The sequence below is a fragment of the Sus scrofa genome, chromosome 6 (assembly GCF_000003025.6).
Source record: "Sus scrofa isolate TJ Tabasco breed Duroc chromosome 6, Sscrofa11.1, whole genome shotgun sequence".
In the NCBI taxonomy this organism is placed as follows: Eukaryota; Metazoa; Chordata; class Mammalia; order Artiodactyla; family Suidae; genus Sus; species Sus scrofa.
Window position 1 is genome coordinate 74,886,323 of NC_010448.4, and position 15,994 is coordinate 74,902,316.

Genomic DNA, 15,994 nt, shown 5'->3' on the forward strand with positions numbered 1-15,994 from the left:
TGTGTGTATGTTTGTGTTTAAGTGTATGTAGAAGTTCCCGGGCTAGTGATGGAACCCGCACCACAGCGGTGACAAGCCCAGGTGCCTAACCCGCTACACCGCCAGGGAACTCCTAAACAGTCTTTTTCACCCATTTTACAGCTGAGAAAAAAAACGAGGGTACGAGGGTTAAGTAATTTGCCAAAGGTACTCAGGGCCATAGCAGCAGAGCAGGTTTTGGACCTGCTTCCCGTCCAGAATCCTCGCTCTTCACCGCCATGTTATACACTCTTTCTATTATGCTTTTGGCAGAAATTGTTGCCTGGTTGCAGACTGTTCCCTAATGCTTGAAACCATGTGTATGTGTTCAACCCTCCCCCCATCCCCGAAATGTGCAAGAGCTAGCTATTCAAAGAAAGCTGGAAAACTTACCAAAGGATGTAAAAACAGATCTGCATAAACGGGTATGGGGTGGAATTCCATGTTGCTGGATGGGAAGACTCAGTATTGCAAAAATACCATCTTTCCTTGCAAATAATCTCTGGATTCAGTATAATTCTACTCCAAATCCAGAAAGAAATTGTAATGAAATGTTATTCTAAAAGAATGTGCCAGAATAGTCAAATCAGTTTGAAAAAAGAATGGTTGGGGAATGAGGTGGCCTCATTCTGCCCACATCAAAATGTTGAAAAAGTGAAAATACTTAGAAGTAGGAGACTGGCACAGGAGGCGACAGTGTACCAGTTAAACAAAATAGTTTCAGAAGATGGCTTATTAAATCATAAATCAGTAAGGGACTACTAATAAATGTGGAAAATGGGTTATCCATCCAGAAAATAATAAAGCCAGATCCTTACCTCATGCCATGCATAAAGCAAAGATCTAAACATTAAAAAAGAAACCAAGGGAGTTCCCGTCGTGGCTCAGTGGTAACGAACCCAACTAGTATCCATGAGGACACAGGTTCCATCCCTGGCCTTGCTCAGTGGGTTAAGGACCTGGCGTTGTCGTGAGCTGTGGCGTAGGTTGCAGATGTGGCTCAGATCTAATGTTGCTGTGGCTGTGGTGTAGGCCAGCAGCTACAGCTCTGATTGAACCCCTAGCTGGGAACCTCCATAGGCCACGGGTACGGCCCTAAAAAAGCAAAAAAAAAAAAAGGATGTTCTTCATCTCTGTGGTTCAACTCCATATTCTGTTCTGTTCCACCATACCAAAATGCCTATCAGAATCCCCAGATGTTCATTCCAATATTCTGTGTAATATCGAAGAAGAGGAGACAATCCCTGTATCTAGCAGTGGTTATGGATACACTGTGGCTGTAAAAAAAGAATGGAGTGGATCTGTATGTAATGATATGGAAATATACATTTGACACATCATTAAGAAAAAGTAAGTTTCAGAACAATGAGTGTAGTGTGGTCCCATTTCACTTTTAAGTCTGTGTACACAGGAGGAGTTGGGAGGGTACAACGCACACACAGGCTGTTGACAGTGGGGGACGAGGGAGAGGAGGTCTTTATATACATTTCCATGTTGCTTACACTTTTATGATGACCATATACTGCTTTCAGAATAGATTTTTTTTTTCTTTTTAGGGCCACACCTGCAGCATATGGAGGTTCCCAGGCTAGAGGTCGAATCGGAGCTGTAGCTGCCAGTCTACACCACAGCCACAGCAACGTCAGATCCGAGTTGCATCTGTGACTTGCACCACAGCTCACGGCTATCCCAGATCCTTAACCCACTCAGCAAGGCCAGGAATCGAACCTGTGTTCTCAAGGATGCTAGTCAGATTCATTTCCGCTGAGCCACGTCAGGAACTCCAGGATAGATATTTTTTTTTAAGATATCTTGACCTGAAAAAGAAGTCTTGAGTTCTAGCCATGGCTCTGTCACTTAGGACTTAGCCTTCTATGTTTAAAAATGAATAAAGAGGGAGTTCCCGTCGTGTCTCAGTGGTAACAAACCTGACTAGTATCCACGAGGACTCGGTTCGATCCCTGGCCTCATTCAATGGGTTAAGGATCTGGGATAGCCGTGAGCTGTGGTGTAAGTCACAGATGCAGCTCGGATCTGACGTTGCTGTGGCTGTGGTGTAGACCGGCAGCTATAGCTCTGATTCAACCCCTAGCCTGGGAACCTCCATATGCTACAGGTGCAGCCCAAAAAGAAAGTAAAGAAAAGAATAAATAGGGGGGAGATCTCTTGTGGTGCAGCAGGTTGAGGGTCTGGTGCTGTTACTGTAGCTGCTCTGGTTGCTGCTATGGCACAGGTTCAATCCCTAGCCCAGGGATTTTCAAATGCTATGGGTGCTGCCAGTAAATAAATAAATAAAATTTTAAACTTTTCCATGCTGTTTAAGCATTATGGTGGGTGTGGCTGCTTTTATAATTAAGAAAATGAATAAGCCTCTGTTGTGTTTTTTTAACAAGGGAGTTGCACTAGATCTCTAAAGATCCTTACAGTTCTAATATCTAAGCATCTCTGGTCTCAGATTTAATTGGATTTTTTTTTTTTTTTTTTTTTTTTTGCTTCTTAGGGCCGCACCTGAGGCACATGGAGGTTCCCAGGCTAGGGGTCCAATCAGAGCTGCAAATGCCAGCCTCCTCCACAGCTACAGCAACGCAGGATCCAAGCCACATCTGTGACCTACATCACAGCTCACGGCAACACCGGATCCTTAACCCACTGAGCAAGGAAAGGGATTGAACCCGCAACCTCATGGTTCCTAGTCGGATTCGTTTCCACTGAGCCATGACGGGAACTCCTTTTTTGTTTGTTTGTTTTAATTGGATTTGAAATTAAAAAAAAAATCCTGGTTTTAATTGGATTTGAAATTAAAAGAAAAAATCCTGGACACTGCTGCTGTGGTTCTCCGTAGTAAGGGGTACAGGCATACCTTGGGCATCTGCTGGGAGGAGCTCTGCGGTTTTCCCAGGCTCTTTGCTCCTTCTTTTAGTTCTGGAATCCGCTCCTCCTGGGGCTCTCTTTTGCCTGCCTCTCGGGGGCAGACCCTGGGGGATGGAGGCCTGTTCCCGTCCAGCAGGGCTGCTGCGCTTACTCGGGCTGCAGAGAAGAGAGGCTATTTTTGTTGTGGGGGCTGAATGGCTGGCGTCTCTCCAAGAGCGCGTGCTTGTCGGTGTGGTTGATGCGTCTTGCCTGCTGCCGCCGTCTCTACCACCGCTTCCAGAAAACACTTGAGAACATGTTTGTCCAGCGCCGGGAGCTTAAACCTGAGATGCGTGTACAGCGCTGAGTGCTCCTTTTTGGTGTTCTTCCCTTTCTGGCTGGAACTGGGCAGCAGCTGACCAGAGTGTGGCTGAAATGAAGCTGGAAAGACTTTTCTCCCAGGGCTTTACCTGCATGGGGGCCCCGGCTCCACATACTGTGGGCAGAGAACTGGGGCCAGGATCTGGGCTGTCTTGGTCTCAGCTAGGCTAAGAAAGCTGCCCTCACCTCCACTGGGCTGCTGGGCTTTACTCAGTGCTGCCAAACCTCCTTTCTTCAGTCCAGCCTGAGAATAGTGTCCTTCTTGGGGCGGGGCGCGACATGAGCCTGGCAGGTACCTGGATCCACGTCCAGCCTTGCCAGCTTCCCCAAGTAAATCCAGTGTCCCATGTCAGCCTCTGGCAAGGAGGTCGAGCAGGTGCCCATGTCCATCAGGCCTTTGTTTGTGCAGAAGGGCAGCTCCAAGCAGGGCCACCGTGTGGCCAGCTCCGGCGGCTTGGGGGTGTTTACACGGGGCACTGAGTGTTCATTTGTGCACACACCACCAGGCGGCGCCCTTGGAGTTGTATAGCTCAGTGGCCCTGGCTCCAAACCTGGTACCACCTAGGTGTAGATGGTGGGTCCCTTGCCAGCATCAAGCTATCATCATGCCACGCACTTCCTGAGTGCCTCTTTGGGACTGGGCTCTACAGACTGCACCTGTGTCCTCTGGAACCTGCGATGCAGGAAAAGCAGCTGGGGCAGGAGTCTGAAGTCCATGCTGTTCACCCACACAGTACATCCTGGAACTGGTCTTCTCAGCTGCCTTCTGGGTTCCAGGTCTTTGGTGGCCCCCCTTTTTATCATTTCTAATGGGGGGGCACTTTTTTTTTCTTTCAGTTGCAGAGCTACTTTGCTGCGTGTGAAGATGAGACCCCTGCCATCCGGAACCACGACAAGGTCCTGCAGCGGCTATGTGAGCACCTGGACCACGCCCTGCTCTACGGGTAAGGGGGCGGTGGTTTCCGCAGAAGACCCTCTGTCGAGGCTGAGCACGACCCAGACCATGAGTGGCCTCCAGGGGGCAGTCCCTAGTCTTGCCTGCCTGTTACCTCTTCTTTCCTTTGCAGAAAGGTTATCCCAGTAAATCGTCTCTGAGGGGCCCTGGGTGGCTGGGGAGAGGATTAGGGACAGACAAAATGATGGTGCAAAGGCCTGGTGGTGACTGGGGGCCCCGCTGGGAATCCCCTTGCTTTCAGCCTTGAGCTCACTATCAACATGAAGGCTGGTGGCCCAACTGACTGCAGCTTCCCAGGGTGGCCCCGTTTAGGTCATAGCAGCTCCTGTCCTATTTTCTCAGACTGCAAGACCTCTCATCTGGCTACTGGGTGCTCGTGGTGCATTTCACCCGGAGAGAGGCCGTCAAGCAGATCGAGGTGCTGCAGCACGTGGCCACCAACCTGGGGCGCAGTGAGTAGTACCAGACCGACATGGGGAAGGGACCAGCTCCACCCCCCGTGTGGGTAGCTCGGGGCTCAGGTGTGGCCTCAGAGTCTGCCCAGGAGGCTGATGGCCTGTGGTGTCCAGTGGCGGAGGGTTGTTAAAATGCCAGCGCCCGCCCACCACGAGGTCTCTCCTCTCCCCACACATGATACTTGGCTGGAGCGTCGTGGATGTGGTGAAGGAGAGTGAGATGCTGACGAGAGCTGGGCTCCCGCCGAATCCCAGCCTGAGCTCGTAGTAAGGGTCTCGTCTCTCTCCCCGAGCTAGGACCAGTGTCAGCCTGCAGAATCCTTGCATCTCTCAGCCCATCTGAAGTTTGCCATCTGCCCCGCTCATCCGAGTTTCCTGGCCAGCTCTAGGCTAGGGGCTGACAGGGGAAACCAGGATTTCAGGCTGTGGCTCCAACAAGAGAGAGGGCTGTTGGGGTGCTGCTCCCTCAGCCATCTTCCTTCCCTTTCTGCCCTTGTTTGCAGGCCGGGCCTGGCTGTACCTGGCCCTCAACGAGAACTCCCTGGAGAGCTACCTGCGGCTGTTCCAGGAGAACCTGGCGCTGCTGCACAAGTACTACGTCAAGTGAGTGTCAGACGCAGTCCCAGAGCTTCCCTTGAGCCTTGTCCCAAAGACTCTTGTCGTGTGCGGACACCACACAGTGCCAGCTCAGAGGCCTAGCCTCGCATTGCCCGATGAGGACACATCTGTGTGGCCAGAGAGCCAGTAGAGCCTTGCCTGTGACAGCTGTGGCCAGCAGCACTGGTGCTCCAGCCGGGCTCCTGTGAGCGGCCTGGTGCCTGCTCAGCCTCTACCTGATCCTCTGCCCAGGCCTCAGACCTGCCTAGAATGCTCAGCCTTTGCTGGGGTTGCTGCAGGAACAGAGTATTTATGGCAGCTGTTGATGGCTGCCGAAGGCCCCACATCTGAAGACATGGGCAGTAAAGTGCCATGTGGTTCTAAACCCAGCCAGGGAATGCCGGAAGTGGGTGGGTGGGATTTGCATCAAGCTAGGTGCCCTCCAGCGAGGGGGGACATTCGTCAGATGTCACTTTTCAGCACAGCCGGCTTGTTGGGGAGGCAGGGCCATGCTGGTCACCAGACCCAGGACCACCATCGTCCCTTCTGTGTCTCGCAGGAACGCCCTGGTCTGCAGCCATGACCACCTGACCCTCTTCCTGACCTTGGTGTCTGGGCTGGAGTTCATCCGCTTCGACCTGGACCTGGTGAGACATCATGGCTCCTGGTGGCAGAGGGTGGGGCGGAGTGAGGTTCTGCTCAGGGAGCCTGTTGTGTGTGACTGAGTCTGAGCCCTGTCCCCTTTGTTCAGGGTCTGTCTAGTGGAACTGAGTAGAATTGAGGTGATTCTCTCTCTTGGCCAGAATTCCTGGTTCGGGCGAATTTCCTGTCTCTCTGTCCCAACTTGGAGAAAAGCTTTGTTGCCAGAGTGTCTTACCAATGAAATATTCTCTTGGAATTCCCATTGTGGTGCAGCAGAAACAAACCCAACTAGTAACCCTGAGGTTTCGGGTTCAATCCCTAACCTCGCTCAGTGGGTTAAGGATCTGCCATTGCCATGAGCTGTGGTGTAGGTCGCAGACGCAGCTCAGATCCCACGTTGCTGTGGCTGTGGTGTAGGCCAGCATCTGCAGCTCCGATTGGACCCCTAGCCTGGGAACTTCCATGTGCCGCGGGTGAGGCCCTAAAAAGCTAAAAAAAACCCCACAATGGGAGTTCCCGTCGTGGCGCAGTGGTTAACAAATCCGACTAGGAACCATGAGGTTGCGGGTTCGGTCCCTGCCCTTGTTCAGTGGGTTAAAGATCCGGCGTTGCCGTGTGGTGTGGGTTGCAGATGCGGCTTGGATGCCACGATGCTGTGGCTCTGGCGTAGGCCAGCGGCTACAGCTCGGATTTGACCCCTAGCCTGGGAACCTCCATATGCCGTGGGAACGACCCAAGAAATGGCAAAAAGACCAAAAAAAAAAAAAAAAAAAAGTGGTAGAAACTAGAGAAAATGAGCAACTCCAGTAGGATAAGAGCTCAGGGAGGGTCAGAGGCCCCGTGGGCTCTGTCCTCTCAAGGCCCCGAGTCCACGGCCTATGAGCCACAACTGCTCACATCACTCTTCCTAGGAGTTCCTTTGTCCGCACTGGGTTAAGGATCCAGCACTGTCACTGTGGTGCTTGGGTTGCTGCTGTGGTGTGGGTTCAATCCTCAGCCCAGGAACGTCTACATACCGTGGGCATGGCCAAAAGAAATTAAAATTAAAAATTTTAGGAGTTCCCATTGTGGTGCAGCAGTTAACGAATCCAACTAGGAACCATAAGGTTGTGGGTTCAATTCTTGGCCTCGCTCAGTGGGTTAAGGATCCAGCATAGCCTTGAGCTGTGGTGTAGGTCGCAGACATGGCTTGGATCTGGAGTAGCTGTGGCTCTGGCATAGGCCAGCAGCTACAGCTCCAATTGGACCCCTAGCCTGGGAACCTCTGTATGCCACAGGTGCGGCCCTAGAAAAGACAAAAAAAAAAGAAAAAAAAATTTTTTTTAATGTAGGAGTACACGCTCTGGCACAATGGGATCGGTGGTGTCTTGGGAGCACTGGGATGCAGGTTTGATCCCCAGCCTGGCACAGCAGGTTAAGAATCTGGCATTGCTGCAGCTATGGCTTAGGTCGTGACTATGGCTTGGATCTGATCCTGGCCCAGGAACTTCACATGTCTCGGGGTGGCCAAAAAAGAGGAAAAAACCTACATTACTCTTTCTAGCAGCTTATTTGTGGATTTAATACCTCAAGGACATTGATATCCAAAGAAAAACCAGCTGGGGAGGGTATGAAGGCAGATCAGAGGAAGGTCGTGTTTTGGGGCTCCCCCAGCCGCCCACCCCCCAAACCAGCCTCCTCCCCTCTCTCCACAGGACGCCCCCTACTTAGACCTGGCCCCCTACATGCCTGACTACTACAAACCCCAGTACCTGCTGGACTTCGAAGACCGACTCCCCAGCTCGGTCCACGGCTCGGACAGCCTCTCCCTCAACTCCTTCAACTCCGTCACCTCCACCACCCTGGAGTGGGACGATAGTGCCATCGCCCCGTCCAGTGAGGGTGAGTGCCCGGGGGCGAGGAGCCCAGCCTCCGCTGAGAAACTGATGATGAGCCGCATAGGCCTGACCGGGGGGCGCCTTGTCTGGTTCTGGTCCTGGCGTAGAAATTCCACATTCAACGAGGCCGGTCATTTCCCACACCTTCATTTCCTTGGGGTCCCTGTGGTGGCTCAAAACTGATTCTGGGTTAAAAAGCCAAAATCAGATCTTATGAAAATTCTGGCGTTCCCAACATGGTGTAGCGGAAATGAATCCAACGAGGAACCATGAGGTTGCGGGTTCGATCCCTGGCCTCGCTCAGTGGGTTAAGGATCGGGCGTCGCTGTGAGCTGTGATGTAGGCCAGCAGCTGTAGCTCTGATTCGACCCCTAGCCTAGGAACCTCCATATGCCATGGGTGCCGCCCTAAAAAGCAAACCAAAAAAATGAGATCTTATGAAAATTAGATCTTTGTCCAGAAGGCTGTAGCCACATGCCCAGGGCAGTTCTCTGAGGTAGTGGTGCTGGCAGGGCAGCCTAGAAAGTCTCCCTGACATTGCAGGGCGAGTGCCGCCTGCTTTGGGCAGGGGCAGGCTGGGGGCTTGTCCTACCCACAGTTTAGGCAGAAAGAGGCTAAGAACCCCCAGAAGGAGGAGGGAGAGCCCAGTGGGTCCAAAGTTTAGAGGAAGACCTGCCCCTGCCCCTCGTGAGTCCCTTGATTTCTGAGTCCCCTTCCACTTGCCAGCACATTCGAATCAATCACACCTAACGCCTCAAAGACTGAAAAAGAATGTCATCCCATCTGTAGGTCATTTTGTTGTCCTGGTCCAGCAACTGATTGGAACAGCCTGTTTTCTGCCAAACCTTAGGCCTCCATGTTCATTTCTAAACGGGCTGTTTCCCCACCTTTATCCCACATGGGAAACCAGAGCTGTTCATTTACTGCACCCCACTCACCTCCAGGGAAGGGGGTATGAGCACAGATGGCAAGCCCAGGGCTCCCTAGAATAGACCTGCATCAGCATTGCGACCTTGACCTTCTTTTTTTTAGGGTTGCACCCACGGCATATGGAGGTTCCCAGGCTAGGGGTCAAATCAGAGCTGTAGCTGCCGGCCTACACCACAGCCACAGCAATGTCAGACCCGAGCCACGTCTGTGACCTACACCACAGCTCATGGCAACATGGGATCGTTAACCCACTGAAGGGGCCAGAGATTGAACCTGCATCCTCATGGATATTAGTCGGGTTCGTGACCACTGAGCCACAGCCGGAACTCCCAAGACCTTGACCTTCTTTCTTTATTTCTGCCAGTGCTGTGGCCGTATGTCCCGGGGCTGTGGCCATATGTGGCAGTTACTTTCAGACTCACCATTAGCAAGATGTGCCTTGCTCATTGTATGAGAGGGAGATGGCGGCTCCATCTCCTTGGGCTGGGCTCAGGGTCTGCCTCGGAGAAGTCAGAGGGAGCAGCCAGGCTGCCCATGGCTGGAGGTGTCTCCCTGAGCTCACCTCATCTCAGCTGCTGGGCATGGAGGAGAGGAAAGCAGAGACCAGGAAAGGAGGTTACATGCAGGGGAGCCTTGTTCTTTTGGGGCTGGAACGGGTTGCCCCCAGGCCTCTAGCTGGTCAGGGGCTACTGGGCCAGTGCCAAGCTGAGAAGCAGCTGGGGTCCAAGAAGTTCCCCTGAGGTTCTCAGATAAAATGTGCAAAGCTTGGAGTTCCCTGGGGGTCTAGCAGTTAAGGATTCAGTGTCACTGCTGTAACTCAGTCCCTGGCCTGGGAACTTCCACATGCCACAGGCACAGCCAAAAAAATAAATAAAAATTAAAAAATAAAATGGAAAGTTTAATTTTCCTCTCTTGTTTTCTCCCGATGTCTCCCATCCTGTTGCCCCCACCCTCCCTGTCCTTCCACTGCCTGTGTTTCTAATCTTCAGTTTTGTCCCTCGTTTTTGTAGATTATGATTTTGGAGATGTGTTTCCAGCAGTGCCGTCTGTACCCAGCACAGACTGGGAAGGTGGGACAGAGTCCGCTGTTACCCTCTTTTCCTGTTTTGCAATGTTTCCATACCAAGCTTGCTGCATGATTCAAATCAGCTCGTTTTTTATAATAATGTCAGTGATCTTACTAAAGCCGAGTCTGGCGTTCCGATAGATGGAATTCTGCAGTAGGAGAACCTGACCTTTAGTCTTAGGCCAATCCCTTCTCCCAGTGCAGGACTCCTGCCTTTATGCAGTGGCCTCGTGGAGTTGTCACTACACAACTGCTTTTCTAGGACACACGGATCACCTTTCCTGATCCCAGTGCTGTTAGGTGCACCAGATGTGCACAGGGAACTGTCAGCTTGTGGGGCACTTGTGGCCTAACCCAGCGAGCGGATGCTTGTTCTGGAAAATGCTGCCTTTGAACCTTGGGTCATAAACTCCTTTAGGTCAGATGCACTCCCGTGTCAGAAGCGCTGGGGAACAAAGGCAGAGCACTCGATCCCTTCTTAAGGGCTTCCTCGTGGGTACTTTGGAAAGAGATTGAAGTCCAAATGCCCCGGCACAGCTGACACTTCCTATAGGGAGATTCTCTTTGCAGTTTTAAGGCAGATCAAAATAAAATCTGTCAACTCTCCCATCCTGTCCACTAGGCGGCAGCAGTGCTTGGGCATTTTGCGGCCGGCGATGCCACTTCTGGACTTGAGAAAATTCATGAAGCTGTTCCCATGATTCCCACGATTACTCCAAGCATGAGACACGCTTCTGGGAAGGTTAATCCTTCCTCCTTCCATCTTGAGGCCATAACCAAAGCCCCCCATCCCCCCCTCACTAAAGAGTCTCTTGCCCTGTGAGCCACTTGCACCCGGGGTGGGGTGAGGGCAGCCTCTGAACGGGGAGGTGCTTCTGCTCACCCTGAGCCGGGACAGGCCTTCTCCCACCGCCTGCTTGGAGCCGTCATCACTGAGGGATGGATGACAGGTGGTCTTGTCCCAAGTAATGTGAGTGAGAAATAGCTTCAGTCTGACGGAAATAAGATACGGCATTGGGAAAAATAAATTATGTCATCTGGCCGGGAGAGTCGCGTTGAAGAGCCTCCCGTCTGAAGTTAAGATTAGCTTGAAATCCAGAATTCCATCATGAGGTCGTTTACCCCTCAGCCTCTCTTCTTGTGGCGCACTTACTTGGGCACTGATCCCCCCGCCCCCGGTTCTAACCACTAACCTCCGCCTGACCCGGCTACTTGCTGCCTCTTGCAGTCACTTGACAAGCAGGGCCTGACCCTCCTCTGCAACCTTTCAGGGCTCCCTTTGGGCCTGAGAACTGACAGCGCAGTTGCTTGCTCGGGCTGGGCTCCGGGACCTGGTGACATTGTCCCAACAGCCATCTCTCATTTTCCTGGGCTCCTCAAGCAACGAAGAATCCCTGCGCCAGCCCTGGCCACTCACCTGGGGAGGCTTTGTCTTCTCCTTAGACTTGGAGGAAAGGAGGGCTTGGGGGCAGCTCTGGGCCCTGAGGTGGGGATGGAAGTGACCTTCCATGGTCCTTGGCTCACTTACAGACCTGGGGGGTATCCCAGCCTTGACCCCTTTTGTCCACCAACCAGCTCACTCACCTCTTGGGCCTCCTCCCCTGAGCAGCGGCACATCTCAGAGGTTTCCCAGGAGCGTTCTTTCAGACTGAAGGGCAGGCTTTCCTGCGTCTGAGAACTGGGGCTCTGGGGACGCTGGACACCGAGAAAGTCTCCTATATCGCTAGCCTTTTTTTGGCTGAGCTGGCAGTTGTGCTTAGCCCCCTCCTTTGTACTTATGTTAAAAGACAGCATACTTTTGATGATGTGCCACATCAGCCCACAGGGGTTTCCAACGTGCACTGAGAAGCTGACAGTAGTTTGGGCCCTTGCAGATGACACTAAGGGTGGGAAGTGGTTTGCCATGTTTCTCCCCCCCCCCCGGACGATAAAGTCCAGTAAGATGTGTGCAAGCTGGCAAATGGAGCAAGAACCTCCTCTGTCCTTTGTCCTTAGGCGTCGCCCAGGCTATTCCACCAGCCTGGGGGGCCTCCCATCTGCCACTGGATAAATGCCTCATGTGCTTTCATGCTGACGCTCCCTCCTCTCTCTGTCCCCTTCCAGTGACCTAGGGTGGACAGTTGGGGTTAGGGGGAGCCGTTCCACCAGCTTCTCTCCAGAAGGGCTGCATGACCCCCAGGGTGGGGCCATGGGTGAGCGTGTACCCCGAGAGGACCAGTAGGCAAGCTGAGGTTTGGATGAAATGGACTTCTCAGCCCCCGCCTTCCAGGGATGCTTGGTGGGAGCAGGGCCCATGAGGCACCTGCTGGGGCCAGACACTGCTCACGTCTTTTCCCCCTCTGCATCGTCTGCTCCGCGTGGCTCTCGGCCCTGCCTCCTGCCCCTCCTCCCCGCTCCTCATCCGGAGACTCCCTAGCCCCGCCCCCAGCCTCTGCATCCCTCCTTCTCTGATCCCAGTTCTCTTCTCTGTTCCTTTGTTCCTTTGTATCTGCCGTGGGGGTGGGGGGGCCTTCTGAGGACTGTGGGCATCTCCGTCCTGTCTGGCGCGTGGTGCTAAAGGAGGCTCTAAGGTTAGCCTGAGAGGTGTGCATTGAGGCCACCGTCCCCGAGGGGCTTCAGCTTGGAGGCTGCTTAACCTTGGGGCTCTTGCCTCAAACTTGGTCACCTCGCTGTGAGCTCTCGAGGGCTCCCTGCGGTGGAGGTGAGGGATCCTAAAGCACAAATCCCATGGCCCGTTGGAGCCTCTGCACCTGAGACAGGCCACCCTGTCAGACTGCCTCCCTCCTGAGATAAGGCATGCTCTGGGGGCCTGGGGGCCCCAGATGGGGCCTGACGGGCCGTGTCCTGTTTCCCATTCTCCCAGATGGAGACCTCACAGACACGGTCAGCGGCCCCCGCTCCACCGCCTCAGACCCGACCAGCAGCAAGGCTTCCACCAAGAGTCCCACCCAGCGCCACAACCCCTTCAACGAGGACCAGGCAGAGACGGTGTCCTCCTCTGACACCACCCCCGTGCACACCACCGCTCAGGAGAAGGGGGAGTCCCACACCCCGGACCTGCCAGACCCCTGCACGGAGCTCGAGGTTATCAGGTCAGCGGGGAGGGGCCCTGAGAAGCCGAGTAAGCGTTCTGGTGTCCATCCTGACTGTTCCTAGCATCGCCTGTCAGTCCACGCAGACTAGGACCCTCCCCCAGATGCCGAGGGCATTTGGGCATCTCCCTGGAGACTAGGTACCCTTCCCCTCCTTGGCAGTTCTTTTGATCACAAGGAGGCAGAGAGCCCGAGCCTGAAAGGCAGGTGGCACAGGCAACAACATGACTGGCTTCTGGGGCCAGGGCCAGGCTTCTGGGGCATTTGTCCAGTCCATCCAGAAGGCACCTCCAAGCTGGGCTTCTTTCCAAGGGTGTTCTTGGACATTAGTGCACTATTTATGAGATCTGTGCTAATTCTAGTTCAGCACAGCTCGTTGAAAGAAGAGCACCTCTGCCCTGTTGACAGGGACATAGAAGGGGGGAGGAGGTGGATGGCAAGTTGGGAAACTCTTGGCCCAGAGGCTCCTCAGCTCCCTGACTTCCCCTGACTCCTGCTCTTGAGTCTCTCCGCACTGAATAAGATGTGCATGTTTGAGTACCCGCAGCAGGTTAAGGACCCAGCATTGTCACTGCAGTGGTTGGGGTCACTGCTGTGGTGCGTGTTCAGTCCCTGGCCCAGGAAATTCCGTAAGTAGCAGGTGCGGCCAAAAGAAAAAAAAAAAGATGTGCATGTCACACACACCCGCGCCCGCCCCCCACTCCCGCCAGACCGTTGCTGGCCCAAGGCGGGGGGATTGGTCCCCAGTGGCTGGAGCCAGGGGTCCTGTCCCACAGGCTGGTTCTGAGTGCAAAGCAGCTTGAGTGGTTCAGACCCAGGGTTGCTTAGCCAGGCCCACTCCAGCAGCTTGGAACTGAGGAGCCAGGAGTTTGAGCTCAAAAGACTTCGGGTCTTTTGAATTATCCATGATGACACCTGATGGAAAGTGAGGTCAGCTCAGGGTTCACTGCCAAGGGGGCCATTGGTCTGACCAGCCATGGCCTGTTTTTGTTCCCTAAAGCACAACTTGTGCCATCAGCTAGAACTCAGGACCTGCTCAGGGCTTCCTTTGGCTGCTGCCATCTGTGTATATCCCTGCTGCTGCCGGCAGTGGGAGCTACCTCAGGACCTGAGCTGCCATCAGCCCCTGGCCCAGGGCCTTGCCCCCAGTGCTGCCTGGGACTGCTGGAGCTCGGGCTGTGCCCTCAGAGGTGCCTCGCCCAGCATCACCCAGCCCTTGGTACTACGGTCCTGATTTAAACTTCTCCCCATCATCCTGCCCAGGGTCACCAAGAAGAAGAAAACTGGCAAGAAGAAGAAGCCCAGATCGGATGAGGAAGCAAGTCCACTTCACCCGGCCTCCACCCAGCACGCGTGTGCCAGGCGGGGCAATGGTGACGGCCTGCTCAGCAGCCCAGGCCCCGGGCGGGGCTCTCCAGACACCACCCTCGCCTCCCTGCCGCAGCAGGGCGGGGGGCCCAGCAGCACAGCCGAGGGTGGCGAGCGCTCAGAGCCCGGCCAGGTGGGCCTGCTTATCCCCGCGATGAAGGACACCTCCATGGAGTGCCTGGGACAGCCCCTGAGTAAGGTCATCGACCAGCTCAACGGGCAGCTGGACCCCAGCACCTGGCGCTCCCGCGTCGAGCCCCCCGACCAGTCCTTTCGGACCGGCTCTCCCGGGGACAGGGACGCCCCGGAGAAGCCACCATTTAGCGACTTTAGTGAGGGGCTTCCAGCCCCAATGGACTTCTACCGCTTTACCGTCGAGAGTCCAAGCGCTGTTACAGCAGGTGGTGGCAACCATGACCCTGCAGGGCCTGGCCAACCGCTGCATGTTCCTGGTGGCCCTGCGGCTGCTGGCCAAGAAGAAGAGGGAGGAGGAGGAGCGGGACAGGCGCCTCGGCCCTTAGAGGACGCCCCGCGGGAGGCCCAGGAGCCCAAGGCCCAGGAACTGGAAACCCAAACACCCCCGGTCGGTGAGGGGCCTGGGCCTGAGCCAGAGTCTCAGGAGGCTCTCTGCCGACTCAAGGGGGACCGGTCCAGCCCCTGCCTGAGCAGCGCCGAGGACTCTGGGGTGGATGAGGGGCAGGGGAGCCCTTCTGAGATGACCCACTCGGCAGAGTTCAGGTGAGCCAGTAGGTCTGTGCTGCTCACGTGGGATGCTCCTGTCCTTGATCCGGGGGCACTGGCTCTGCCCCCGAGATAAACCAAGCACAGCTCCCGAAAGACCTGGCCTGGGCCGGGAGGGAGGGAGGGGTGTGATTCCCCCCCTCACTCTGGCTCCTGGGGGGGAGCAGAGCCACCACAGCCATGCTGCCTCTGGGTGCCTGCATGGCCTCTCCTGCCACCGCCCTAGCCTAATGCCTTGCCCTCCCGACGCTCATCCCCTCACAGAGTCGACAACAATCACTTACTCCTGCTGATGATCCATGTGTTTCGAGAAAACGAGGAGCAACTCTTCAAAGTAAGTCCCAGGATCTCAAGAATGAGCAAAGGTGGAGTTCCCATTGTGGCTCAGTGGTTGATGATTCCGACTAGGAACCATGAGGTGGCAGGTTCGATGCCTGGCCTTGCTCAGTGGGTTAAGGATCTGGCGTTGCTGTGGCTCTGGTGTAGGCCGGTGGCTACAGCTCCGATTAGACCCCTAGCCTGGGAACCTCCATATGCCGCAGGAGTGGCTCTAGAAATGCAAAAAGACAAAAAAAAAAAAAAAAAAAAAAAAAAAGAATGAGCAAAGGGCCAGCATGGCGAGGGCGGGGCCCGATGGGCCGCCGCGCTCCCCTTTGCAGGGCAAGTGGGCTGTCCAGGGCCGGGCAGGGGCCACAGTGCCCGACCTTTCCTTGCTCCGGCCCCTCAGATGATCCGGATGAGCACGGGGCACATGGAGGGCAACCTGCAGCTGCTGTATGTGCTGCTCACAGACTGCTACGTCTACCTGCTCCGGAAAGGTGCCGCCACCCGTACCCCTCGCCCCCTCATCCTCCTACCCCGAGTGTCTTCCCGCTGCCTGGCACATGGTGATGAAAAAGCATTCTACTAGGAGTTCCCTGGTGGACCAGTGGTTAAGGATCTGGCATTGTCACTGCTGTGGTTCATGTCACTGCTGTGGCACAGGTTCAGTCCGTAGCCCAAGAACTTCTGCATGCCACGAG

The 15,994-nt window shown here is 54.6% G+C and overlaps 1 protein-coding gene across 3 annotated transcripts in view; it reads left to right on the forward strand.

Moving 5' to 3' along the window:
- PLEKHM2 (pleckstrin homology and RUN domain containing M2) overlaps positions 1-15,994 on the forward strand; it is a 42,654-nt gene that overhangs the window by 21,207 nt on the left and 5,453 nt on the right. The window contains exons 2-11 of one of the 3 annotated variants that reach the window (XM_021095385.1): positions 4,087-4,193; positions 4,547-4,656; positions 5,163-5,262; positions 5,816-5,903; positions 7,593-7,779; positions 9,716-9,775; positions 12,635-12,863; positions 14,127-14,969; positions 15,237-15,306; positions 15,700-15,790. In XM_021095385.1, coding sequence (XP_020951044.1) covers positions 4,087-4,193; positions 4,547-4,656; positions 5,163-5,262; positions 5,816-5,903; positions 7,593-7,779; positions 9,716-9,775; positions 12,635-12,863; positions 14,127-14,969; positions 15,237-15,306; positions 15,700-15,790 — 1,885 coding nt within the window. The remainder of the gene's footprint in view (positions 1-4,086; positions 4,194-4,546; positions 4,657-5,162; positions 5,263-5,815; positions 5,904-7,592; positions 7,780-9,715; positions 9,776-12,634; positions 12,864-14,126; positions 14,970-15,236; positions 15,307-15,699; positions 15,791-15,994) is intronic. The other 2 variants (XM_021095386.1, XM_021095387.1) reach the window with 2 other exon arrangements.